At 37.1% G+C, this 27,437-nt stretch overlaps 1 protein-coding gene across 5 annotated transcripts in view; it reads left to right on the plus strand.

Annotated features, from left to right (window-relative positions):
- RAD51B (RAD51 paralog B) overlaps positions 1 to 27,437 on the plus strand; it is a 628,595-nt gene that overhangs the window by 39,148 nt on the left and 562,010 nt on the right. For all 5 annotated transcript variants that reach the window (XR_011488349.1, XR_011488348.1, XM_070469537.1 and 2 more), the window contains exons 6-7: positions 5,748 to 5,867; positions 7,582 to 7,765. Coding sequence is in view for 3 of the 5 variants with exons in the window: in XM_070469537.1 (XP_070325638.1) it covers positions 5,748 to 5,867; positions 7,582 to 7,765 (304 nt within the window). In the remaining 2 variants the exon portion in view is untranslated. The remainder of the gene's footprint in view (positions 1 to 5,747; positions 5,868 to 7,581; positions 7,766 to 27,437) is intronic.

A 27,437-nucleotide genomic window follows, 5' to 3' on the forward strand; every position in this document is an offset into this window, starting at 1 on the left:
CAGGCAGCAACTAGGGGAGCCCACAGGCAGCAACTAGGGGAGCCCAAATGCAGCAACTAGGTGAGGCCACACGCAGCAGCTAGGGGAGGCCACACGCAGCAGCTAGGGGAGGCCACACGCAGCAGCTAGGGGAGGCCACACGCAGCAGCTAGGGGAGCCCACAGGCAGCAACTAGGGGAGGCCACACGCAGCAGCTAGGGGAGGCCACAGGCAGCAACTACGAGCGCAGCGACCAAAACCCAGCACAGCCAAAAATAAATAAATAAAAAAAATTATTTTTAAAAAATGTCAGATTGCATGAGTCGTGATCGTAGGTTTCCTGTCTTACTGAATAAAATCTAAAAACAAAAACAAAAGAAAACACCACAAACATAGACACCTTTTGTGTCTTCGGCCCCGGCTGTCTCTCAGACCTTATTTCCTTTTATTCTGCCTCCTGGTTTCTGTGTTTCAGCTACTACATTAGCCTCCTTGTTTATTCCTCCAGCACACTAGGTATCTTCTCACAAAAGAGTGGACTTGTGCCCTTGCTGTACTTCTTTCTTCCTGTGTGCTGTTTCACTGGATAGCCATATGGTTCATTTTCTCATCTCCTTTAAACTTTTGCTCAAATGTCACTTTATTAAAGAGGCTTTCCCAGACCACTTTCCATGAAATAGCCATTACTTCCTTCTGTTACAATTTGTTCTCTGATCCTGACTCACTTTTCTTTAAAGCATTTATCATCTGACATATATTTATTTGTCTTTCTCAGTAGCATGTAAGTTCCATGAGGGAAGGATTTTTTTGTTTTGTTGTTTTTGTTCATTGTTGTATCCTTAGCACCTAGAATGGTACCTGGAATATAGTGGGGGTGGTTTAGTTACTAAGTTATGTCCAACTCTTTGTGACCCCTTGGACTGTAGCCTGCCAGGCTCCTCTCTCCATGGGATTTTCCAGGCAAGAATACTGGAGTGGGCTGCCATTTCTTTCTCCAAGGGGCCTTCCCCACCAAGGGATTGAACCTGGGTCTCCTGCATTGTAGGTGGATTCTTTACCAACTGAGCTACCAGGCATATAACAGGTCCTCAAATATTGGTTGAATGAATGAATATTAAGTGCATCTTTTGGAAAGAATGCTTTTTATAAAAAAGACATCCACTAGATGGCATTGCTTTCAAATTTTTTGTAATTAATGTCTGGGAGGAAAAGATAAGATCTTTTGCTTGCTGTAACCAAAAAGACCTTTGTGATGAAGATTGTCCTAGATTAATGTGAGGCCTTTAGAATATTACATTTATATTTTGTTTTTGATTTATATGTATTTTATATACATTTTTCTAAAGTAAACATTTGGAGAAGCTTGTAGGAAAACAACAGCATATTGGTGTGTAAATAACCATTCGATACCGTTACTTAGTGGGCTTAACTGTGATGTCCACATAGTTCATGTCCACATCCTGCTTCTGAGGGGCCTACATGCAAGAAGAGAGCAGAAATAAGTTCCAAAGTCTTTCACCACCCTTGCCATTCGTTGAAATTGAGCCTAGTGTTAGAGGCACGAAATTACTGTTGTCTGTCAGCTGTTCAGTTGTTGCCATCAATGAGTTCAATTCAATTCAGTCGCTCAGTTGTGCCCGACTCTTTGCGACCCCATGAATTGCAGCATGCCAGGCCTCCCTGTCCATCACAAACCCCTGGAGTCTACTCAAACTCATGCCCCGCAAGTCAGTGATGCCTTCCAGCCATCTCGTCCTCTGTCGTCCCCTTCTCCTCCTGACCCCAATCCCTCCCAGCATCAGGGGGTTTTCCAGTGAGTCAACTCTTCGCATGAGGTGGCCAAAGTATTGGAGTTTCAGCTTCAGCATCAGTCCTTCCAATGAACACCCAGGACTGATCTCCTTCAGGATGAACTGGTTGGATCTCCTTGCAGTCCAAGGGACTCTCAAGACTCCTCTCCAACACCACAGTTTAAAAGCATCAATTTTTTGGCGCTCAGCTTTCTTCACAGTCCAACTCTCACATCCATACATGACCACTGGAAAAACCATAGCCTTGACTAGACGGACCTTTCTTGGCAAAGTAATATCTCTGCTTTTTAATATGCTATCTAGGTTGGTCATAACTTTCCTTCCAAGGAGTGAGCGTCTTTTAATTTCATGGCTGCAGTCACCATCTGCAGTGATTTTGGAGCCCCCCAAAATAAAGTCTGACACTGTTTCTACTGTCTCCCCATCTATTTCCCATGAGGTGATGGGACCAGATGCCATGATCTTAGTTTTCAGAATGTTGAGCTTTAAGCCAACTTTTTCACTCTCCTCTTTCACTTTCATCAAGAGGCTTTTTCGGTCCTCTTCACTTTCTGCCATAAGGGTGGTGTCATCTGCATATCTGAGGTTGTTGATATTTCTCCCAGCAATCTTGATTCCAGCTTGTGCTTCTTCCAGCCCAGTGTTTCTCATGATGTACTCTGCATATAAGTTAAATAAGCAGAGTGACAATATACAGCCTTGATGTACTCCTTTTCCTATTTGGAACCAGTCTGTTGTTCCATGTCCAGTTCTAACTGTTGCTTCCTGACCTGCATACAGGTTTCTCAGGAGGCAGGTCAGGTGGTCTGGTATTCCCATCTCCTTCAGAATTTTCCAGAATTTATTGTGATCCACACAGTCGAAGGCTTTGGCGTAGTCAGTAAAGCAGAAATAGATGTTTTTCTGGAACTCTCTTGCTTTTTTGATGATCCATCGGATGTTGGCAATTTGATCTCTGGTTCCTCTGCCTTTTCTAAAACCAGCTTGAACATCTGGAAGTTCTTGGTTCACATATTGCTGAAGCTTGGCTTGGAGAATTTTGAGCATTACTTTACTAGCGTGTGAGATGAGTGCAATTGTGCGGTAGTCTGAGCATTCTTTGGGATCGCCTTTCTTAGGGATTGGAATTAAAATGGACTTTTTCCAGTCCTGTGGCCACTGCTGAGTTTTCCAAATTTGCTGGCCTATTGAGTGCAGCACTTCCACAGCATCATCTTTCAGGATTTGAAATAGCTCAACTGGAATTCCATCACATCCACTAGCTTTGTTCGTAGTGATGCTTTCTAAGGCCCACTTGACTTCGCATTCCAGGATGTCTGGCTGTAGGTGAGTGATCACACCATCGTGATTATATGGGTCATGAAGATCTTTTTTGTACAGTTCTTCTGTGTATTCTTGCCACCTCTTCTTAATATCTTCTGCTTCTGTTAGGTCCATACCATTTCTGTCCTTTATTGAGCCCATTTTTGCATGAAATGTTGTCTTGGTATCTCTAATTTTCTTGAAGAGATCTCTAGTCTTTCCCATTCTGTTGTTTTCCTCTATTTCTTTGCATTGATCGCTGAGGAAGGCTTTCTTATCTCTCCTGGCTATTCTTTGGAACTCTGCATTCAAATGGGAATATCTTTCCTTTTCTCCTTTGCTTTTCACTTCTCTTCGTTTCACAGCTATTTGTAGTTAGGTACTCTCATCTCATTAGGTACTTTCAGTCTGGTTCCTAATCAACGGAAGATCCAAATATTAAAAAAAAAAAAACAACTCCCTGTTTCTGGCAGATGTCACCATCACTATCCGATTGAAAAGCAGTAGGCTCCAAGGGTCAGAGCTTTTTAGCTGACTTCTCTGACTAGCACTAAACTCAGCAAATAGTTGCCCTAATCAAGAAATTTGCATATTTTCCCCAAGCTGTTAAAATTTGCCCATTCCGCCTTTGCCAGTGTCATCTCATTTCTTCTTGCTTTCATTACTTACTTCATTTTTTTTCTAATCCCTATGCCTTCCTCCCTCAAGTACTTCTCCTGAATGGTCATTTGATCCATCTTGTTCTCACTTCGATGGATCTTGATTCTCAAGCTGGAATCAGGGTTTCCAGGAGAAATATCACTAACCTCAGATATGCAGATGACACCACCCTTATGACAGAAAATGAAGAGGAATTAAAGAGCCTCTTGATGAAAGTGAAAGAGGAGAGTGAAGAAGCTGGTTTAAAACTCAACTTTTAGAAAACTAAGATCATGGCATCTGGTCCCATCACTTCATGGCAAATAGATGGGGAACAGTGGAAACAGTCTGAAACTTTATTTTTTTGGGCTCCAAAATCACTGCAGCTGGTGACTGCAACCATGAAATTAAAAGACACTTGTTCCTTGGAAGAAAAGCTATGACCAACCTAGACAGCATTTTAAAAAGCAGAGACATTACTTTGCCGACAAAGGTCTGTCTAGTCAACGTATGGTTTTTCCAGTAGTCATGTGTGAATGTGAGAGTTGAACCTCTTCTTGGAACTCATTATTTAGAAATGAAAACAGTGTTTTTTATACTTTTGTATCATTAAATGGAAGATAAAATATAGGGTGGTTTAAGTGTTTATAGTCCTTCCTCCCAGTCACCCTTGGATGATTAAGTTTTGGGCTGCTAAGCTATCAGAGACAGTTACCCTCAAAGATTTACATTTTTAACCAGAAATATTTGAAATTTCTAGTATTACTCCATTTCTTATATTATTAATGATAAAGTTGCATCTGTTTCAGCTTGTCACCTCTAATGCTCAGCCTACCTCATGTATTAGGTCTAGCTTTGAGGTGAGAATTCAGTGTTTAGAGAATAGTTTTTTTTCCTTTAAGGAAATGATGGGCTTCCCTGGTGCTCAGACCGTCGAGAATAGGCCTGCAACGCAGGAGATCAGTGTTTGATCCTTTGGTCAGGAAGAACTCCTGGAGAAGGGAATGGCTACCCACTCCATTATTCTTGCCTGGAGAATTCCATGAACATAGGAGCCTGGTGGGCCACAGCCTGTGGGGTTGCAAGAGTTGGACATGACTGAGTGACTAAGCACAAAGGAAATGTGGATAGTATCCATATGTTTAGAAAATAGTATCCTGTTTACAAAGGAAGAATTGGATAGCATTTATTTAGTATATGTTACGTTTTAATTGAGAAATTGTATTTTTCTGGTCTGAGACATGGAGATTTACTGATATCTGATTATTAGAATGATGATATTCAAATATATATTTCATTCATGAAAATGAAAGCATTTTTCTTAATTTACTAAACACATCTTATATTTGGTAGTCAGATGGTCATTTATAAAATAACATTTTCAGTTAAACCTCAGAGATACTGCTTTCTCAACATTAGATGAGATCTCAAAGCCCTTGCTGGGCTCACGTGCTGACTGGTAATCTTTTAGTGATTATAGAGAAGGGCTTACATTCCAAAATCATATACGAAGCCATTTTGCTTATACCTGCTGTATTGATAAGGCTTTTTTTCAAGTGTTACTTATGGCTTATGAGTTTCCTAAGTATAAGTCATTAGAGGTTTAGCAGTGTGACCTTAAATATTGACTTATTTAAAATTATTACAATTTTATAGGTTACTATCCATTTATAGTTATTACAAAATATTGGCTGTATTCCCTGTGTTGTCCAATACATCCTTGAGTCTGTCTTACACCCAGTAGTTGGTATCTTCAACTCTTCCACCCCATGCTGTCCCTCCCCACTCCCCACTAGTAACCAATAGTTTGTTCTCCGTATCTGTGAGTGCTGCTTTTTTGTTGTATTCGCTAGATTGTTGTGTATTTTTTAGCTTCCACATTTAAGTGATACCATACAGTGTTTGTATTTCTCTAACTTATCTCACTTAGCATAATGCCTTCCAAGTCCATCCATGTTGCTGCAAATGGCAGAGGATATTAACCGTTGTTGCTTGTGCTATTTTTTCCCTCCACAGACTAGTTGAGATAGCAGAATCTCGTTTTCCCAGATATTTTGACACTGAAGAAAAACTACTTTTGACAAGCAGTAAAGTTCATCTTTATCGGGAACTCAGCTGTGATGAAGTTCTACAAAGGTATGCTATTTTAGATTTTGGCATGTTAGTAATACTTTGAAGATTTACTCTTTTGTTCTTCATGTTTTCAACTTCTGCATGGGAAAAAAGTCCCTACATATCAGGGTTAAGAGAAAAATCATTTCAGTGTTATTTATTTACCACCGCCTATTGGTTGAAGTATTTCTTTAAAAATGAAAAAAATTAAATAAATAAAATGTTTTAGATTAATTAAGTGGTATATTAATTAGTTCTGTTAACAAATTATCCCAAAGTTTAGCAGCTTAAAATAATAAGCATCTATAGTTTTTGAGGGTTAGTTATCTGGAATAGCTTAATTGGGTATTTCTGCCTCAGAGTTGCTCAAGAACTTGCAGTTAAGCTGTTGGCCAGGGCTGTAGTCATCTCAAGGGTCACTTGAGGCTGGGAGATCTTAGAGAGTTCCAGGATTATGCATATAGTTGTTGGGAGAGCTTCTGTTTCTTCCTGGGTGCTAGCCAGAGGTCTCTGTTTCTCACCATGTGGGCCTCTCCATGGGGCTTCTTACAATATGTTGTTTACTCAAAAAAGTGCACAACCTAAAAGTTGAGAATTATGTTTTATTCAGTGGTCATACTGAGGACTTAAGCTTGGGGGGCAGCCTCTCTGGTAACTCTGAGGGACTGCTCTAAGGATGAAAGGGAGGAACCAGGATGTAAGGGAGGAACCAGGATATAGGAGTTTCTGCAACAAAAAACCAGGTAGTCAGAATATCAAAATGTTATTGTTAATTAAAGAAAAACCAGACATCTTTTTATTTATTTATTTATTTATTTATTTGGCTGTACCAGGTCTTAGTTGCTAGTTTCAGCACATGGATCTTCCTTGCAGCATGCAGGTTCACAAGGGATCTTTAGTTGTGGCCTGTGGGATCTAGTTCCCTGACGAGGGATTGAATCTGGGCCCCATGCATTGGGAGTATGTAGTCTTAGCCCCTGGACCACCATGGAAGTCCCCAAGTCAGACATCTCGAGTTAATGAATTTAGCACTTTTCTGTGTGTGGGAAGATGCAAAAGTCTGGGCTCCTTGAAATCATTCCTGTGATATGCACCTTAACTATCTAGAGCCAGTATCTTGCTTTTCTCCATCTTAAATTCCCTTTTGGTGCACAGCTGGGGCAGCTTCAATAGCTGATGGCTTGATGGCTTCAACATCATTTGTTTACTCATTTGGCAGGTGGCATTTTTGGTCCACAGTGGTATCTTGCCTCCCTCAGAGCGAGTGCTCTGAGAGAGTGGGCAAGTGAGAAAGATCCCAAGATGGAAGCTGTAACCTTTTACAGCCTATCTCTCAGAAATGATGCACCATCATTTTGTCATTTGGTCCACAGACGAACCCTGGTACAGTTGGGAAGGGGTCTCCATGGGGATATGAATACTGGGAGGTGGGAGTAAGTGGGGGCCATTTTGGAGACTGGCCACTGCAAGTAGTTTTGCTCTAAAGCTAGAGCTTTAGCAATATCATGAAAAAACCAAGCAATAAAGCTAAAGGAAAATATTTTGCCCTATTTAGAAAAGAATGCAATATGTATGGAAGAACTGGAAAATAAGTTATGTTTATTGAATATCTGCAGTGACTGCTGTAACTTAGAGAAGAGTAATTTGTTGTTTTAAAGTTGGTTAACCTTTGCAGTGCTCTATTTTTAAAAATTATGCCTTAAAGTCATCCACTATCTTATATATTCTGCTTTTACAGGATTGAATCCTTGGAAGAAGAAATTATTTCAAAAGGAGTTAAACTTGTGATTATTGACTCTGTTGCGTCTGTGGTAAGAAAGGAGTTTGATACACAGCTTCAGGGCAACATGAGAGAAAGGAACAAGTTCTTGGCAAGAGAAGCAGCCTCTTTGAAGTATTTGGCTGAGGAATTTTCAATCCCAGTAAGTTTTTCTTTTTTTTTCCTTCCTTTTCTTCCTTTCTTTTATTTGAAGTTCACTAACTTATAATATCAAATAATATAATTAGAAAGAATTATAAAACAGATGACTTTTTTAAGGGTAACACAATCTGACTGCTATAGCAAATACCACCATCTTCTAAAATTTGTTTATCTGTTGAGATCGTTTTATCTTTTTCATAATTTGAGCTTAGAGCAGATTTAAATATTATTTTCCAAAGTTCCTATAATCAGTCCTTTTCTTCTCTCTCATTGTTTACTCTTTGTGCATGTTTTTATATTACTTTTGTTGTGCTGAGGTAAGTAATAAGAATTAAAACTCCATGAAAGCGCCCATATCTATACACCTTTTTTTTTATGACAGTATTTGTCAGTTTTATAAATTTTTAAGGTTTAGATTTTGTTATTGTGTTTAGTGCTTTTTTATGCTGTAGGATTTGGTTTGCTTCAAAAGCCAGAGATTGATTCTTAGGGTATAAACATTGGGAGTGATAGTAATGAAAGTGTAAGTAAGGAAAACTTGAAAAATTACTTTTGGCATGACTTTCAGTAGTGGACCAGGAAATCTGAAGATGAGATGTATTGTAAGAGTTTGTGGTGGTAAGCTACAAGAGTAATTATAATCCCATTAGTAGCGTGTGGGAGAGTGCAACTTGTTCTGAAGTTTTGCCAGCATTTAGTACTGTCAGGCTTTTAAATTTTAGCCATGCATAATCTCAACAGAAGATAGGAAAATTCCTTAAACTGAGATAAAATTTAGTAATGATTTTATAATTTTTAGATTTGCTTGGAAAATTAAAACCTTGGATCTTTGTAACATAGGGATTTGTACCATTAGTGGAAACTATCACATTTGAGATTTATAAACCAAAACAAGGAGTTGAGGGAGAAAATGTGGCGTTCAGAAAGTTCTGCATGTTTTAATGGCTTTTCAATTCATATTTTGGATTATATGGTATAATTCCTGGTGAATCAAGTGCTGTAAAAGTTATTTTGGATGATGCTTATCTTTTAAATTTTGTTACAGTTGCATAAAAGGACAAATTCAAACTGTATATTTCCTGATCAAGGAGAATAAGGGAATTAAAAAATATTTTATAGTGTTGATTGAGTGGAAAAGTTAAGTGTATATGTTTATTTCATTAATTCATACTGTTGCCTGATTTAATCTTATGTAAAATATGAAAATTCACTTTTAAAAAGTTGTATTTGTTGTTTTTCTATTGTAATTATAAACTAATGCATTTCAGTTTTTTCTCAGGTGATTATTTTCCTGAGTGAGAAAGGACCTCTGCTTTTCTTTTTATTTTTTAATAGAGCCCTCTGAAAGAATGGGTGCTTAGCATCTCCATATTCCTCTGTCTTTGCCTTTGTTTTTCTGTTTAGAGTTAAATGCAGAATACAGCATGTACTTATATAATACAGTATGGTATTGGTTTTTCTGACATATCAGTATTGGTTTTAGAAAGCTTTTGAAAAATACTTCCTTTAGGAAATGTCTTACTTTTCCTAGTCTAATTAGCTCGTCTAAATGGAAAACCATAAACTTTTAAACTTTTATACTAGACTTTGAATAGGTGGCTTCCTATGGAACAAAATGCGTTAAAAAGTATGTTGTCTTCTGGTTCATTGTACCTTTCAAATTAGCAAGCCTTATGCTTCTTTGTATTTACTCAAAGTGAAAGTGAAAGTCACTCAGTCGTGTCTGACTCTTTGCGACCCCATCGACTATACAGCCCATGGATTTCTCCAGGCCAGAATTCTGGAGTGGGTAGCCTTTCCCTTCTCCAGGGGATCTTCCCAGCCCAGGGATCTAAACTAGATCTCCTGCATTGCAGGCAGATTCTTTACCATCTGAGCTACAAGGGAAGTCCAGGAATACTGGAGTAGGTAGCCTATCCCCTCTCCAGTCGATCCTCCCATCCCAGGAATCGAACTGGGGTCTCCTGTTTGTGTTTACTCAAACATGTCCACAAACATTCCTGTCCCAGTAAGTGTTTGCTGTTCCTTAGCCTGAAATATTTCTCCGCTATATCCATATGATTTATTGTCTCCTGTTGTCTTATGAGTGAGGACTTCCCTGACCATGTAAGTATTAATCACACTACTTGTGTCTCTGTCTATTTTGCTCTATGTTCTTCCATCATAGTTTTCACCCTCTAGCATTATATATTTTTTATGTTTATTGTTTGTGTGTCCCCACCACCCCATCGTATGGTTATAGGGACTCTGTCTTCTTTGTTCATGGCTTTATTCTCAGAACCAGAAATAGTACCTAACAAATAGTAGGCACATTGAACGTGTGAATTTAGATATTGCATTTCTTCTTAGGCTTGATTTAATCATGTATATATTTATATTGAACTTAAATTTTATTATTTGCTTTAAATTCTATTTTGATCCTATCTCTAATATTATTTACTATTTATATAGTGATAAAATATAATTTTAGATGGTAGAATCTTATCATATAGGAGCTGTACTCAATTTACACTAGTGTCTTATAGGAAGAAAAATAGTTCTTTAAGATTCTTAAGCTTGGAAAGGCTTTAGAGATCTAGATAGTATCGCAAAGCTGGCAATTTTAGAAGAGATTTTATCTCAGTTTAGTAAAACTGTGAAAAGTGAATGTCTGATGATCTCTGAACATTGGGCAAAAAGCCAGGCCCTCCAACCTGTTCTTTGGCTGTGGATCTGAGGTGGTGGATAGGGGCAGGAAACCTGGCATATTGATACACTTTAGGTATATTTTCATTCAGATGAGAATAAAGAGTCAAACCAGCTTGGGTGGTGGGTTGATTGCTTCATTGAATTTAAATATTTCTCTATAGTGAAACTTCAGTGCTTTCAAAATGTGGGAAAAAAGCTTAAAATATAATTAGTATTTAATTTTGATCATCACACTGTGTATGTGTTTGTGTGTGGTATGCAGAGTTGTTCCTCAGTGTCTGCAGGAACTTGCTTCCAGAACACCCACAGATATCAAAGTTTGCAGACGTTCAAGTCCCTTATGTAAAATGGTGGTTCTCCTTATCCGTGGGGGTTGTGTTCAGGGCTTTGCATCAGAAATTCTCTAAGTGTGAATTTTTGATCCATGGTTGGTTGAATCCTCAGATTTGGAACTCATGAACATGGAAGACGATCATATGTATGTTTGTATGCAAGCATGCCTACGTGCGTGGAAATTTCAGCTTCCTTTCTCAGTAACTGATAGAATCAATAGAAAGTCAGAAGAATAGCATAATCAATCAGCTTGATCTAACTGATATTAGATCAGATTATAAAACTTTCCACTTAAATGCCTGCAGAATGCATACTCCTTTCAGGTACACATGAGATATTCACCAAGATAGACTATATTTGGTGCCATAAAATAAATCTCAACATATTTAAAAGATTGAAATAGTACAAAGTATGTTTTTTGACCACAAGAAAATTGAACTAGAAACAGAAACATGTCTGGAAAATTCACAGATATTTGGAAATTAAGTAAAAACACTTCTAAATAACTCATGAATCACAGAATAAATCTTCTAAGAACTTAGAAAATATTTTGAAATAAGTAAAAATGAAAATACAATGTATCAAAATCTGTGGCTTGCAGCTAAGTCAGTGCTTGGAGAGAATTTTTTTTTCTGCTCTAAGCACTTGATTAAAGAAAGAAAGATTTATTTAATATTTAATGTTAATTTTTAATATTTAGCATTAAACTATTTAATATGTATTACTTAATTTTAATATTTTTATTTGATTTTTATTTAATATTTATTTAAAGGAATCAGCGATCTAAGCTAGTGAAAAGTAGGAAAAAATTAAATCCAAAATAAGCAGAAGGAAGGAAATAAGGAAGATAAAAGCAAAAATTCATGAAAGTAAAGATAGGAAACAATAGAGAAAATAATCAGTGAAATAAAAAGCTGGTTCTTTGAAAAGTTTAATAGAGTTGATAAGACTCCCCAGACTGATCAAGAGAAAAAAGAGAGAAAAAGCAAGTTAGCAGTATCAGGAATGAAAGAGGTTATATATCATTGGAGGTCCTCAGATATTAAATGAACAATAAGGAAATGTTATGATCAATTTCATTTCACTAAATTTAGTGATGAAATGGATAAATTCTTTTACCAAAGCTTTCTGAGGAAGAACCGTATAACCTGGATAGTCCCATATCCATTAAAGAAATGGAGTTTAAGGAACTTCCCTGGTGGCTCAGTGGTAAAGAATCCACCTGCCAATGTGGGAGGCTTGGGTTTGACCCCTGATCTCAGAAGATCCCACATGCTGCTACGAAGCAACTAAGCCCACGTGCCCCAGCTATTGAACCTGTGGTCTCTAGAGCCTGGCAGTCACAACGCTGGAACTTTATGCTGCAACTGCTGAAGCCCATGCACCCTAGCGCCCAGCTCCACAACAGGGGAAGCCACCACAGAGAGAAGCCCACACACCGTAACCAGAGAGTAGCCCCTGCTTGCTGCAATTAGAGCAAAGCCCATGCAGCAGTAAAAATCCAGCACAGCCAAAAATAAGTAAGTAAACAAAATTATTAAAAAGAACAGAAATTGAATTTGTGGTTAAAAATCCCATGAAGAGACAGCTACATGTAAGAGGATGAAATTAGAACACTTCCTAACACCATACACAAAGATAAACTCAAAATTGATTAAAGACCTAAATGTAAGACCAGAAACTATAAAACTCTTAGAGGAAAACATAAGCAGAACACTCAATGACATAAATGAAAGCAAGATTCTCTGTGACCCACCACCTAGAGAAATGGAAATAAAAACAAATATATACAAGTGGGACCTAATTAAACTTAAAAACTTTTGCACAGCAAAGGAAACTATAAACAAGGTGAAAAGACAACCCTCAGAATGGGAGAAAATAATAGCAAATGAAACAACTGACAAAGGATTAATTCTGAAAATACACAAGCAGCTTGTACAACTCAATACCAGAAAAACAAACAACCCAGTCAAAAAGACCTGAATAGACATTACTCCAAAGAAGACATACAGATGGCTAGCAAACACATGAAGAGATGCTCAACATCGTTTATTATTAGAGAAATGAAAATCAAAACTACAATGTGATATCACCTCACATGGGTCAGAATGGCCATCATCAAAAAGTCTACGAACAATAAATGCTGGAGAGGGCGTGGAGAAAAGAAAACCCTCTTGCAGTGTTGGTGGGAATGTAAACTGACACAGCCACTATGGAAGACGATAGGGAGATTCCTTAAAAAACTAGAAATAAAACCACCACGTGACCCAACAATCCCACTCCTAGGCATATACTCTGAGGAAGCCAAAATTGAAAAAGACATATGTACCCCAATGTTCACTGTAGCACTATTTACAATAGCTAGAACATGGAAGCAACCTGTATGTCCATTGACAAATGAATGTATAAAGAAGTTGTGGTACATATACACAATGGAATATTACTCAGCCATAAAAGGAACACATTTGAGTCAGTTCTAATGAAGTGGATGAACCTAGAGCCTATTATACAGAGTGAAATAAGTCAGAAAGAGAAAGATAAGTATCGTATACTAATGCATATATATGGAATTTAGAAAGATGATACCAAGAATTTATCTTCAGGGCAGCAATGGAGAAACCGACACAGAGAACAGGCTTATGTACACGGGGAGAGAGGAGGAGAGGGTGAGATGTATGGAGAGAGTAACATGGGAACTTACATTACCTTATGTAAAATAGATAGCCAATGGGAATTTGCTGTATGTCTCTGGAAACCCACACAGGGGCACTGTATCAACCTAGAGGAGTGGGATGGGGAGGGAGATGGGAAGGAGATTCAAGAGGGAGGGGCATATGTATACCTATGGCTGATTCATGTTGAGGTTTGACAGAAAACAACAAAATTCTGTAAATCAATTATACTGCAATTAAAAATTATGTAAATTAATAAACAAAATCCCACGAAGAAAATTCTAGGTAAAATTCACTGGTAAAATCTATCAAACATTTAAGGGTGATATAATATCAGTTCTACACAAACAACTACAGACTGATGTTTCTCATGAACATAAATATACAAATCCTTAAAAATATTAACAAAGTAAATTCGGCAATAAATAAAGAGAGTGAATATATCATGACCAAGTAGAGCTTATTTCAGGATTGCTAGGCTGATTTTGAATGCACCATTAAAATGTAAAATTTAGGGACTTCCCTGGTGGTCCAGTGGCTAAGACTCTGAGCTCCCAGTGCAGGAGGCCCAGGTTCGACCCCTGGTCGGGGAGCTAGATCCCACATGCTACAACTGGGACCCAGAACAGCCAAATAAATAAAATTTTTAAAAAATGTAAAATTTACCACAGCAACAGATTAATAAAAAAGATCATTTCAGTAGATGTAAAAAACCATTGACATATCCATTAACTGTTTATGTTGAAAACGCTGAGCAAACCTGGAGCAGAAGGAAACTTTCTAAACCTGATAAAGGATTCAATACTTAATAGTGAAATACTGGGAGAAGGAAATGGCAGTCCACTCCAGTGTTCTTGCTTAGAGAATCCTGTGGACAGAGGAGCCTGATGGGCTGCTGTCCACTGGGTCGCAGAGAGTCGGCCGTGACTGAAGTGACTTAGCATGTGTGCATGCATTGGAGAAGGAAATGGCAACCCACTCCAGTATTCTTGCCTGGAGAATCCCAGGGACAGAGGAGCCTGGTGGGCTGCTGTCTATGGGATCGCACAGAGTTGGACACAACTGAAACGACTTAGCAGCAGCAGCAGTGAAATACTGAATTCTTTCTTCCTAAGATTGGGAATAAGACAAAGATGGTCTATTCTTCCGATTTCTAATTAGCAGTGTATTGTTGAATCTAGCCAGTGTGATATGGCAAGAGAAAGAATTTAAGTATATTCAGATTAGAAGAAATAAGACTGTGTTTACTCATAGAAAGTATGATATATTTGGTAGAAAACCCCAAAGATTTTACCCAAAAAAGCTACTAGATTTAACGAGTGATTTTAGTAAGATTATAAGGTGTGAAAATCAATGTATAGACATTAATTGTTTTCCTAGTGGTGAACAATTGGAAATCAAAATTTAAAACCTATACCATTAATAAGAGAACCTTAAACCATGAAATATTTGGTGATAAATGTAGCAAAATATATGTAAGATTTTTATGCTGAAAACTATAAAGCATTGATGAGAGAAATCAAAGTAGACCTAAATAAATGAAAAGATACCATACTCATATACTCAAGACTCAGAAGTGTCACAATGTTAATTCTCTACAAATTGCTCTGTATATTCAAAACACAATCCTGTGGATCCTAGTAGGCTTTTGGGTAGAAGTCAATAATCTGACTGTGAAATCTATGTAGGAAAGCAAAAGATTGAGAATAGCCAGAGCAATTTATGAAAAAGAAAGTATAGTTAGAAGATTTGCACTCCCTGATTTTAAGACCTACTATAAAGCCATAATAATTAAGACAACATTGTATTGGTGATAGGATTGACACCAGATCAATGGAACAGAATAGAGAGTGCAGAAATAAATCCAGTTTGCAGTTAATTTTCAACAAAGATGCTAAGGGGAGTCAAGGGAAAAGGAATAGTTTGTCAACAAATGATGCTAGAACCATTGGATATCCATATGTAAAAAATAAATGGACTAATTCCTTTCACTATTGTAGGAACTCAACTCAAAATGAATCATACAGCATAACATAAAACCTAACTATAAAACCTCTAGAAAAAAAAAACATGGGAGAAAATCTTTGTGGCCTGGGGCCAGACAAAGATTTCTTAAATGACATAAGAAAACATTAACTATAAAATATTAACCTTTCTATTCTTTGAAGACACTTCAGAAAATGAAAAAACAAGCCACAGACTCGGAGATAATATTTGAGCAGCTCATATGTTAAAGGACTGGTAACTAGAACTATAAGGAACTATGAAAACACTAACAATCTAATTTTAAAAATGGACAAAAAAATGGGCAAAATATTTGAATAAACACTTCAGCAAGGAAGATATACAAATGACAAATAAGCATGAGAAAATATGCTCAAAATCATTAGTCACTAAGAAATGCAAATTAAAATCACAATGCAATACTGCTACTGCTACTGCTAAGTCACTTCAGTTGTGTTCGACTCTGTGTGACCCCATCCCTGGGATTCTCCAGGCAAGAACACTGGAGTGGGTTGCCATTTCCTTCTCCAGTGCATAAAAGTGAAAAGTGAAAGTGAAGTCACTCAGTCCTGTCTGACTCTTCGCGACCCTGTGGTCTGCAGCCTACCAGGCTCCTCCATCCATGGGATTTTCCAGACAAGAGTACTGGAATGGGGTGCCATTGCCTTCTCCACAATACTACTATATACCTATTAAAATACTTCAAAAAAGAAAACAAAAACCCTGACATTACCGAATACTGACAAAGATATGAGTATACAGAGCACCTTGAATTCTCCTACATACTGATGGAAATGCTATTAGTAGATAATATTGCCACCATGGAAAACAGTTTCTTATAAACATCTACTTTAACCATATGACCCAGCAGTCTTTCTCCTAGGCATTCTTTTTACCCAAATAAATGATATATATCAGTGCAAAAATCTGAAAATATTTTTAGTGGTTTAATTCATAATCACCAAACACCAGAAACAGCCCAGACAGGTCTGAGTTATAGTAGTAACTGGTTGTTCTTTTAAATTCAATTTATTAATCACAGAGCTTCAAATACAGCTTAACAAGTAAAAAAAAAAGCTGTAAGGGGCCCTTATGTCTAATTTTATAAATCAGAGAATCTTAATGTCTTATCTCTCTTCTAGAAACAGTAATGCTTTGTTTCCCACTTGTTTGCTTCAGGACTTTCAAATACAGTGAGTGCATTCTCATTTTGCCCTATTAGCTCACTGGCCAAAGGTCAGCAGATTTTTTCTGTGAAGAGCCAGATAGTAATATGTTAGGCTTTATGGGCCCTACAGTCTCAGTGGCAACTACTCAGTCAGTCATAGTAGCATCAGTTGAGTTCAGTTCAGTCGCTCAGTCGTGTCCGACTCTGCGACCCCATGAATTGCAGCATGCCAGGCCTCCCTGTCCATCACCAATTCCCGGAGTTTACTCAAACTCATGCCCATCGAGTCGGTGATGCCATCCAGCCATCTCATCCTCTGTCGTCCCCTTCTCCTCCTGCCCCCAATCCCTCCCAGCATCAGGGTCTTTTCCAGTGAGTCAACTCTTCGCATGAGGTGGCCAAAGTACTGGAGTTTCAGCTTCAGCATCAGTTCTTCCAATGAACATCCAGGACTTATCTCCTTCAGGATGGACTGGTTGGATCTCCTTGCAGTCCAAGGGACTCTCAAGAGTCTTCTACAACACCACATTTCAAAAGCATCAATTTTTCGGCGCTCAGCTTTCTTCACGGTCCAACTCTCACATCCATACATGACCACTGGAAAAACCATAGCCTTGACCAGATGGACCTTTGTTGGCAAAGTAATGTCTCTGCTTTTTAATATGCTATCTAGGTTGGTCATAACTTTCTTCCAAGGAGTGAGTGTCTTTTAATTTCATGGCTGCAGTCACCATCTGCAGTGATTTTGGAGCCCCCCGAAATAAAGTCTGACACTGTTTCTACTGTCTCCCCATCTATTTCCCATGAAGTGATGGGACCAGATGCCATGATCTTAGTTTTCTGAATGTTGAGCTTTAAGCCAACTTTTTCACTCTCCTCTTTCACTTTCATCAAGAGGCTTTTTCGGTCCTCTTCACTTTCTGCCATAAGGGTGGTGTCATCTGCATATCTGAGGTTGTTGATATTTCTCCCGGCAATCTTGATTCCAGCTTGTGCTTCTTCCAGCCCAGTGTTTCTCATGATGTACTCTGCATATAAGTTAAATAAGCAGGGTGACAATATACAGCCTTGACGTACTCCTTTTCCCATTTGGAACCAGTCTGTTGTTTCATGTCCAGTTCTAACTGTTGCTTCCTGACCTGCATACAGGTTTCTCAAGAGACAGGTCAGGTGGTCTGATATTCCCATCTCCTTCAGAATTTTCCAGAGTTTATTGTGATCCACACAGTCGAAGGCTTTGGCATAGTCAATAAAGCAGAAATAGATGTTTTTCTGGAACTCTCTTGCTGTTTTGATGATCCAGCGGATGTTGGCAATTTGATCTCTGGTTCCTCTGCCTTTTCTAAAACCAGCTTGAACATCTGGAAGTTCTTGGTTCACATATTGCTGAAGCCTGGCTTGGAGAATTTTGAGCATTACTTTACTAGCGTGTGAGATGAGTGCAATTGTGCGGTAGTTTGAGCATTCTTTGGGATTGCCTTTCTTAGGGATTGGAGGAGCCTTAAACAATTTGTAAACAAATGGGTATGGTTGCAGTTCAATACTATTTGTTTACAAAACCAGATGGAGGGTCACAGACCATAGTTTGCCATCCCCTGATCTGCCCTTTTCTCTTTTCTCCTTAGCCTTAGGACCCAGGCCTGGTGCTACTAGTAGGAGAAGGATTTTAGAGGAAGGGTCAGAGAGCAGTCTCCTCATAAAGCAGTGTTTTCTCGAACTACTGTAAGGCATTGCTGCTGCTGCTGCTGCTGCTGCTGCTAAGTCGCTTCAGTCGTGTCTGACTCGTGCGACTCCACAGGTGGCAGCCCACCAGGCTCTCTGTCCCTGCGATTCTCCAGGCAAGAACACTGGAGTCGGTTGCCATTTCCTTTTCCAATGCATGAAAGTGGAAAGTGAAAGTGAAGTCGCTCAGTCATGTCCGACTCTTTGCGACCCCATGGACGGCAGCCTACCAGGCTCCTCCGTCCATGGGATTTTCCAGGCAAGAGTACTGGAGTGGGGTGCCATTGCCTTCTCTGGTGTAAGGCATTGACCCCTTTTAAATGCAAGTAATACTTTCATTAACCACCATTTTCTGACTTCAGGATTATTATAATATCATAGAAATGTATAGAATTATATGCTAAGTCACTTCAGTCATGTCCGACTCTCTTCAACCCTATGGACTATAGCCTGCTAGGCTTTTCTTTCCATGGGATATTCCAGGCAAGAATACTGCAGTGGGTTGCCATTTCCTCCTCCAGGGGATCTTTCCAGCACAGAGATCGTACCCGAGTCTCTTATGTCTCATGCATTGGCAGGCAGGTTCTTTACCAAAATGTAGTTAATAACTCTTTGTATTAAACCATACTTATGAAACCATATAAGTGGGTTGTATTTATAAATAACACAATACCATTCAAATTAATTATTCTAATATTATAGATGATAATTTGCTAAGTTCAACCATTACTTGCAATGTAAATATACTAGCTTACGGTATAGCTTCTTTTGAATTGTGTGTGTGTGTGTGTGTGTGTGTGTATTTACTGTAGTTCATGTGATGCCTCAACTTTGAACTACTGTAAAACCTTTTTCTGTTTGGGAAGGATGACATCATTTGGCCTTCACCTGGGCATGAATGCATTTACATTTGAATTCTGCCATTACTTTTTATCATTAGACTCTGACAATAAAAGTTGTGCCACTTGGCATCACTTGACTGAAAATACACATTAATATCTGGGTCAGTTTTCAATTATACAATACCTATACTAATACATATTTTGAGGCCATCATTGAAATGGAAACATAAAATTTAAAAATTCTCAGAAACAATGTATAAATCTTTGAATGTGTTCACTGACTATAGTTTGAGAAACAGTTGTACAAGTTTTGCAGAATTTTTTTTCTGAATTTTATGGGGGAAGTTTAAAAGATACTTTGCTCTTGGGATGTAAGATGAAAAACCTTTGTCTTTTTAATTGAAGTATAGTTAATTTACAATGTTTTGTTAGTTTCAAGTGTACTGCAAAATAATTTAGGTCCATATATATTCTTTTTCAGATTATTTTCCATTGTAGAAAACCTTTGTCTTTTTAAAGTATGTCTATGCCAGTAGTGGAAGAAACAGTAGGCTTTATAATTGTTTAGAGATAATTGATGAAAATAACATAAGAGAAGAATTTAAATACCACCTCTATAAAATAAATGTTGGTTATGGTTGCTTGTTAATCATTGACTCTAATTACCGTACAAAATAGTTTAGATATATTGTTAATTATGTATTAGGTTAAGATAATGAGGTTTTTTTTTTTTGCCAGAAAAGACCTTAAAAATCATTTTCCTTTTATAGATGACACTGATTCTGAGAGGTGACTTGACTTGTTCTATTTTTAGCATAGGGGAAGACAGATGAGTGAGTAGAATGCAAGATCTTTGAGGTGCCAGTTCTTAAATTTTTTTCCTGCAGTAGGAGTCTCTTTTTTCTGAGATCTGTAGAATGATGGTGGTGCTTCTTTGAAAATGCTTCAGAAGTGTCTTGAACAGGTCTTTACAAATGCAAAAAATGCACAAAATGCCAAGATAGCAATTTTTGCTGTTTCAGAGAATTCAAGTTAATTTTAGTGTTGCTCTATGAGTAGCATTGAAGTTTCTTGTCTCTTTCCCTTCTCTTTTCTTTTACCTTCCTTGCTTGATATTGTGCAAATGTTTTCTAGTGTAAGGGAACTAATACTAGTTATCAGAATTTAGAGAAGTGGTATTTCAAGAAAAATTAGAATGTACTATTTAAAGGTTCTAAGAAGGAAAAGTCTCTTTTCATTAAATGTTGTTAGAATCCAAATTATTTTACTGAAATGTGGTTTTGACAGGTTTTTCTGTTATTGCCATCTGTGTATTCTTGATTATGTGTTTTTTGAGAAAATGCATTGCTCTAATGTATTGCATAACATGATTTCTTTTGAAATATTAAATGCTCATAAAATATTTAAAGCTGTTTAGAAAAATGAATTAAAATGTGTATTCCCTATTTTCATGTTTTAAGGACATAAGAGTTTAAAATAATTAACAGATGGAAACTGTTTTTTAGTGAGGCAAATATTATAAGGTTAAACTTTTCATTATTATTTGACAAAAGCATAAAAATATTTTTCTCAGTTTCATGGTAAATTCATATGGGCCAGAATTTCTTCTCCTTTATTTTTAGCTGTTCATCATACAAGGTAGATTTAATCTTGTAGGATTATACCTTATTTTAGATATTAATAAATTTTGAAAATTAGAAAAAAACAGGAAGCTAGGTCAATGCATTTAAAATAATTAAGGTTTTGCTAATTGCAAAATTATAATGCAATGTTTATGATGTGAAATAGAGGGACAAGGTACATATGAACCCAATTTTGACATTTTTATCACAAATGTAATAATTCTGGATTTGCATTTTCGTAAAGCATTTTGTAATGAAGTTTCTCTAATTGTGAAGTTGAAATCCTGGACTCTAGGTATGTTAAGTAAGCCATCAAAACTCTATAGTTATATTTTATTCTTGTGTAATGTTATTATATGATTTTTCAGAAATGATACAATTTTTGGTTTTATTACTTTCATCTGAATTACTGAAAGCAAACACTATGGGAATTCTATGAGGTTAAGAAAAATCTTTTACATTTTTTTTTCTTTTTTCCTAAGTACTTTGTGTTTGCTAACTCACATTTGAAGTCAGAGTATCCTTAATGGTACCCTATATTCATTTTGGTGGCTGAAACTCACAGTCCAGACTAAGTCTTTATTTCATTAGTAACTGATAATAATTCTAGAAAAATTATATCCTTCCTTTGTGTGGCTCTGTATAATTTATAAAACTTTGTTTTTATTGTTGACTAGAGCAAAAAGCTAGGAACAACATAAGGTTAATGAATGTGGGGTGATTGGCTAAATTAGTGGTAGAATATCCATACAATGAAATACTCTGCCATTGTTAAAATGAATGAGATAACCCAAAAATGTATTCATAAGTTGTATAGGGAAAGATTAACTCAGCTGGGGTGGGTTGCTCAGACCTAGCATACCCCCAAGAAAGTCTGGTTTTTAGGACTACCAGCTCCTGGGAAATGAACCCAGAGCTTTGGAACATTCTTAAGAGTGTTTTTGTATGCCGGATGCCTTGGACCACATAATACCAGTTGAATCAGATGGTTTATGCAAACAGTATGATTTACAGGGAGCGCTTACGTTGCTCTGGTGTTTAGTCACTAAGTCATGTCTGATTCTTGCAACCCTGTGGACTCTAGCCCACCGGGCTCCTCTGTCCATATGGTTTTCCAGGCAAGAATACTGGAGTGAGTTGCCGTTTCCTTCTCCAGGGGATCTTCCTGTCCCAGGAATTGAACCCAGATCTCCTGCACTGCAGGCAGATTCCTTACCGACTGAGCTACCAGGGGACTGGAGTCTCAGTAGCTCAGGTTGGTTATGTAGGCTCTGTATGTTGTGTGACTGACCCCTAATAAAAACTCTGAACAGCAGAGCTTGGGCAAGCTCTCTTGGTTGACTTTACTTCACATGTGTTGTCACAAATAAATTCTGGGAGAATTAAACATGTCCATGCAACTCCACTGTGGGATGACACCTGGAAGCTTGTACCTGGTTTCTCCTGGACTTTGTTCATGCTCCTTTTCTCTTTGCTTATATCAGACTGTATCCTTTTTCTGTACTAAACCATAACTGAATATAACAGCTTTTCTGAGTCCTAGGAGTCCTTTCAGTGAATCATTGAGCCAGAAAGTGGTCTTAGAGACCCCTGACACACAGGGACAAGTAGATAGGTACAAGAATGTTTAGGACTTTTATGGCAACTTAATTTAATTGTTCAAAACTGACAAAATGTAGTTATTAGTATTTCATCAGCCTTAATTTATTGGTTTTGATCAATGTACTATGATTATTTATAAAAGATGTCGGCATTAGGAGAAGCTGGGTGAAGAGCATGTAAGAACTCTCTGTGTTTCTTTTTGCAACTATTTATTGGATGAATCTAAAATTATTTTAAAATAAAAAATTAAAAAGAACAGAGTGGGTTGGGGTGCTTTTATATGTGCAGATTGGCTCTGGAAGTTTATTAAGAAATTCAAATTGGCTCTGGAAGCTTATTAAGAAATTCCGTTGGTTGCATCTGGAGAAGGAAAGTGGGGGTAGGAAGAGGGCTTATATTTTAATCACTGAATGTCTTCCATTTAGTCATCTGGTCCTGTAGGTATTACCTAATACTGCTTCAATTTAGATGCTACTCTTCATCTTTCAGCTAATCTATCTGGCTCCATTTTCAATATATACTAAGTACCATCATCAGATTAATTCCCAGCATCTTCAATGCTATCTACCCTGGTTCTGGGTGGTTATGAGTACTGGCTTTGGAGTTAGATATTGGTTTGAACCAACCAAATAGCTTTACTGTTTGCTGGTTTTATCACCTTGAGTAAGTTCCTAGTTCCAACTCTTAGTTTCCCATTTGAAAAAATGGGGATAATAATATCCAACTCATGGGGGTGTGAGGATTAAACGAGATAATGTCTGTACTGTTCTTTGTACAATGTTTGATACATTCAATAAGAGATAGCCATTAATTATTAATTTTAGTAGTTACATCATTCCAGATGCTTGGTATATTTTATCTCTCACCTTCTATTTTTTTTTCCTTAGAAGTCTGCAAGCTCTTCAGAAGGAAAAATGTCTTACTGCTGTATCCCCTTCCAGCTATTTCGTTGATGGTTGCTGTTACTGTCTGACTCTCTTATACCTGGTTTACTCACTTATTCTTTGGATCTCAGACGTTCTTCTTCTTTTCTTAATTCGATCCTCAGCACTGTGTACAAAACTCTGTGCTAGGCATTATGAGATCATAATGATGAGTAAAACATAGTCTTTGCCCTTACGACTTCTATAAATAAGTTATTTATAGAAAACAAATGACTTTCTGTGGTATAATGGAGAATGAAATAAGTACCTTGCCTACTATTCTTTTTTCTGTTTCTAACAGATATGTAAATGCCTTGGTGTACCCCCTTCTCTGTCCTTTATTTGGAACTACAGATTACACAGCGAGAAATAAGGAGAGGTGGCATAGATCTTCATTTTTGTTGTTGTTCAGTTGCTCAGTCACGTCAGACCCTTTTCAACCCCATGGACTGCAGTGCGCCAGGCTTCCCCGCCTTTCACCATCTCCTGGAGCTTACTCAGACTCACATCTGTTGAGTTCATGATGCCATCCAAACATCTCGTCCTCTGTCCTCTTCTCCTCCTGCCTTCAATCTTTCCCAGCCTCAGTGTCTTTTCTAATGAGTCAGCTCTTCGTATTGGGTGGCCAAAGTATTGACGCTTCTTCTTCAGCATCAGTCCTTCTAATGAATATTCAGGATTAATTTCCTTTAGGATTGACTGGTTTGATCTCCTTGCAGTCCAAGGGACTCTCAAGAGTCTTGTCCAACACCACAGTCAGAAGCATCAGTTCTGCTGTCAGCTTTCTTTACGGTCCAACTCTCACATCCATACATGACTACTAGAAAAATGATAGCTTTGACTAGATGGACCTTTGTAGGCAAAGTAATATCTCTGCTTTTTAATATGCTATCTAGGTTTGTCATAGCTTTTCTTCCAAGGAGCAAGCGTCTTTTAATTTCATTGCTGCAGTTACCATTTGTGGTGATTTTGGAGCCCAAGAAAACAAAGTCTGTCACTATTTCCACTGTTTTCCCATCTATTTGCCATAAAGTGGTGGGACCAGATGCCATGATCTTCATTCTTTGAATGTTGAGTTTTAAGCCAGCTTTTTCACTCTTGTCTTTCACTTTCATCAAGAGGCTTTCATCATAGATCTTCATAGGCTCTAGCTAAATTCTGTCTCATCTGATCTTGACCTTGATGGTCCATTCTTTTTCAACGAGTGTGCTTTTGGAGACAGATAGTGGTTAAACTGATAAAGTATAATTCCAAAGTTGAGTTGGTAAGAAAGAGTTAGAGATGAAAGCAAGCAAGTTGTAGCTCTTAGATTTTAATACTACTTTACATTTATTAGGCAGTGCTTTGATGTGCTTTTAGAATTTTCCAGTTGAGGATCTTAAGGTTGTAGCTGAGTGGCAAACTTCAATTCTCAAGTGAGAACAGGGATGCAGAGAAAGGAGGTGTTTTTTCTAAGGCTGCTCAAGAAGTATTTGCAGAATTGAATACTATCACTTACATCTTCTCTCCTGGATTATTATTACAGTGTCTTAATTGGTCTGTCACTTTTCTACCTAAGTACCTATTACTGCTGCATAATTTCCCAGACTATATCTCTGATCACATCCTCTGCTCTGAAGAATTGCATGGCACCATAGTTTTTTATGGAATAAGCCACTAGACTATCCTCAGTATGAGGGTAGAGAACTTCTCTGTTTTGTTCACACTTGTATCCTTTGCATCTTGAATTGAGCTACATGACACAGAATAGTTGCTTTAATTGGTATTTGTTGAATAATTCATTCAAAGTTCCTGATCTGATATTCAAAGTTTGCTTCCACATGGTTCTAGCTTACTTCTCCTACCTTTTCTCTTTGGTGCTGGCTGCTGGTCTATCCCTGGTCACCCTATGTTTATTCTAGCTGTCCTTCTTCATCTCTCCTTTCTAAACTTTACTCTTCTTTGTTGTCTGAGCTCTCACGTTTTCTCTTTTTCCTGAGAGTTTTGTATCACTTGATTTTTAAGTACCAGTTAATTCTACACACAGGTTTTAATCTCCATCAATTCTGTCTTCTTTGTAGTATACATGGTCTTGACTTCTAAATTGGAGCTTTAATCATTTATTGCTTTGCAGTGTTATTTAAATTTTTTTATGTCCATGTCTGGGCTCCTTAGTTATATTAGGAAGCTTCCTGAAAACAGAGCTATCTTATAGGTATACTCCAGAGATGCCTATATAAAATAGTATCCATGTTGAAAATAGTGTCCTATGTATATTTTTAGAATGATTGTATCACTTTTTCTAGTCATGCAATTTATGAAATGCATATTTAATTGTCTACTTCATATCTTACAATACTTAAAACATTCTAACACTCATTATAAAAAGTGAAAAGATACTTGAAAACTAAACTTTGATGTCTTTTGCCAACCCCTTTCCTTCTTTAAAATTGATTTGCTTATAATTTGCTAGTTCTGTACCTTTAATTTAATATGACGGAATAACTTCTGTCAGACATCATCGATCAAGATTTTATACAAAGAGTTGTGATCATCAAAGTGGGAATTTAACATTAGTGCTCTGATACGTTATTACTATAATGCCTTGTTTGGAAGCTTAACAATATCGATAATACTCTATTTTATGATTTTTAGCTTATCAAAGGAAAGCATTGTAGATAAATTGAATCTTGAGTTTCATGGAATCAACAAATAGCTCACTCTTTAATTAAATTCAAATGAAGAATTTGAAATATAGTCTTGGCTATATGAGAGGTTGGTCAGAGGATACAGTCTTGTGTTTTTTAAGCACAAAAATTATTTCTTTGGTTCATATTGTTGTTTGTTCTTTGTCTTTCTTCAATGTATCTGTTGAGTTAATTACACTTATCTTCCAAGTGCATACATATTGATATGTTGTTAGTGTTTTAGTTTTACACTTTAAAAATCTTCGTATTTAAGAACATTTTTTCTTTTTTTTTGAGCTTAATTCTTTGACATTGTAAATTCTGACTTCTTTCTGGAAGCTTCCAGTTTTATCATTTCTGTTTTCCATCAGTTTATTAAGTCAAATAAATTTATTTCTCAGATAACTTATAATTTTAATAGAGTCTGAAGTCCTAGGCAAAGTTTAGCCTTAAAACAGAAAACAATTTTAATAATGGCAGTTAGAATTTTTTCCTTTATTGAGTACAAGAATTTAAGTAGACGTTTAATTAACTTACCAATATTTAAGAAAATTTTCCAAATACTTCAGTCTGTGTAAACATGTAACAGCTGTAGTTTAAAGGTTTTATCTCTCTTCTAATACAATTAAAATAATTTACAATAGAGACTATTAAAACTTGGATGTTTCTTATTTGAACTGTTTTTCCTTCCCCTTTTTTAATCTTTTGTTTATCCTTGATATTGAAAAATTTCAATTTCACATTTTCCTATTTGTCTTGATTCTCTTAATGTGGATTCGTCTCTGCTGGGAAATGCCTTATTAAAAGTAAAACATTAAGGAATTCCCTGGTGGTCTAGTGGTTATGACTCAGTGTTCTTACTGCTGGGGCCCTGGGTTTGAGCCCTGGTAGGGAAACTATTATTAATAAGATCCCACAAGCAGCATGGCATGGCCAAAAAAAGAATAAAACATTAAATCAGTTGATGGCTTTTTAATTCTTAAGATTGTTTTGATTGTCATGGGAGAGAAAAATGTATGTGGATAGAAAGAGAACAAGGGCTCTTGTTCTTAGCATTAGTGGTTTGAAAAACATAAGCTTCTTCTAAAATTAAATTTTGATCATAGATGTTTGGGTTTGGATGTCCCTTTTAAGATAAAGGACCCGTTATTTAGTATTTCAGAGTTTGTGTTAATTGTTTTACTGGCAGAAGTAAGTAGTTGTTGACATTGTTCTAGTTTGCCATCTTGAAAGACTGTTAATTATAAATAGCTGGACCTTACTGAGCACTTAAGTTTTTGTTCCAGGTATTGTAATGAGTACATTTTAAACATCTTTCATTTAATACTTTAAATAGTTTTATGAGGCAGGTTATATTATTCTTGTTTTATAGTTGAACAAATTGAGCCTTGTGAGCATTGAAGATTATAACTTTCCCAGAATCACATGGCT

This window comes from Odocoileus virginianus, chromosome 6 (assembly GCF_023699985.2).
Source record: "Odocoileus virginianus isolate 20LAN1187 ecotype Illinois chromosome 6, Ovbor_1.2, whole genome shotgun sequence".
NCBI classification, from domain to species: Eukaryota; Metazoa; Chordata; class Mammalia; order Artiodactyla; family Cervidae; genus Odocoileus; species Odocoileus virginianus.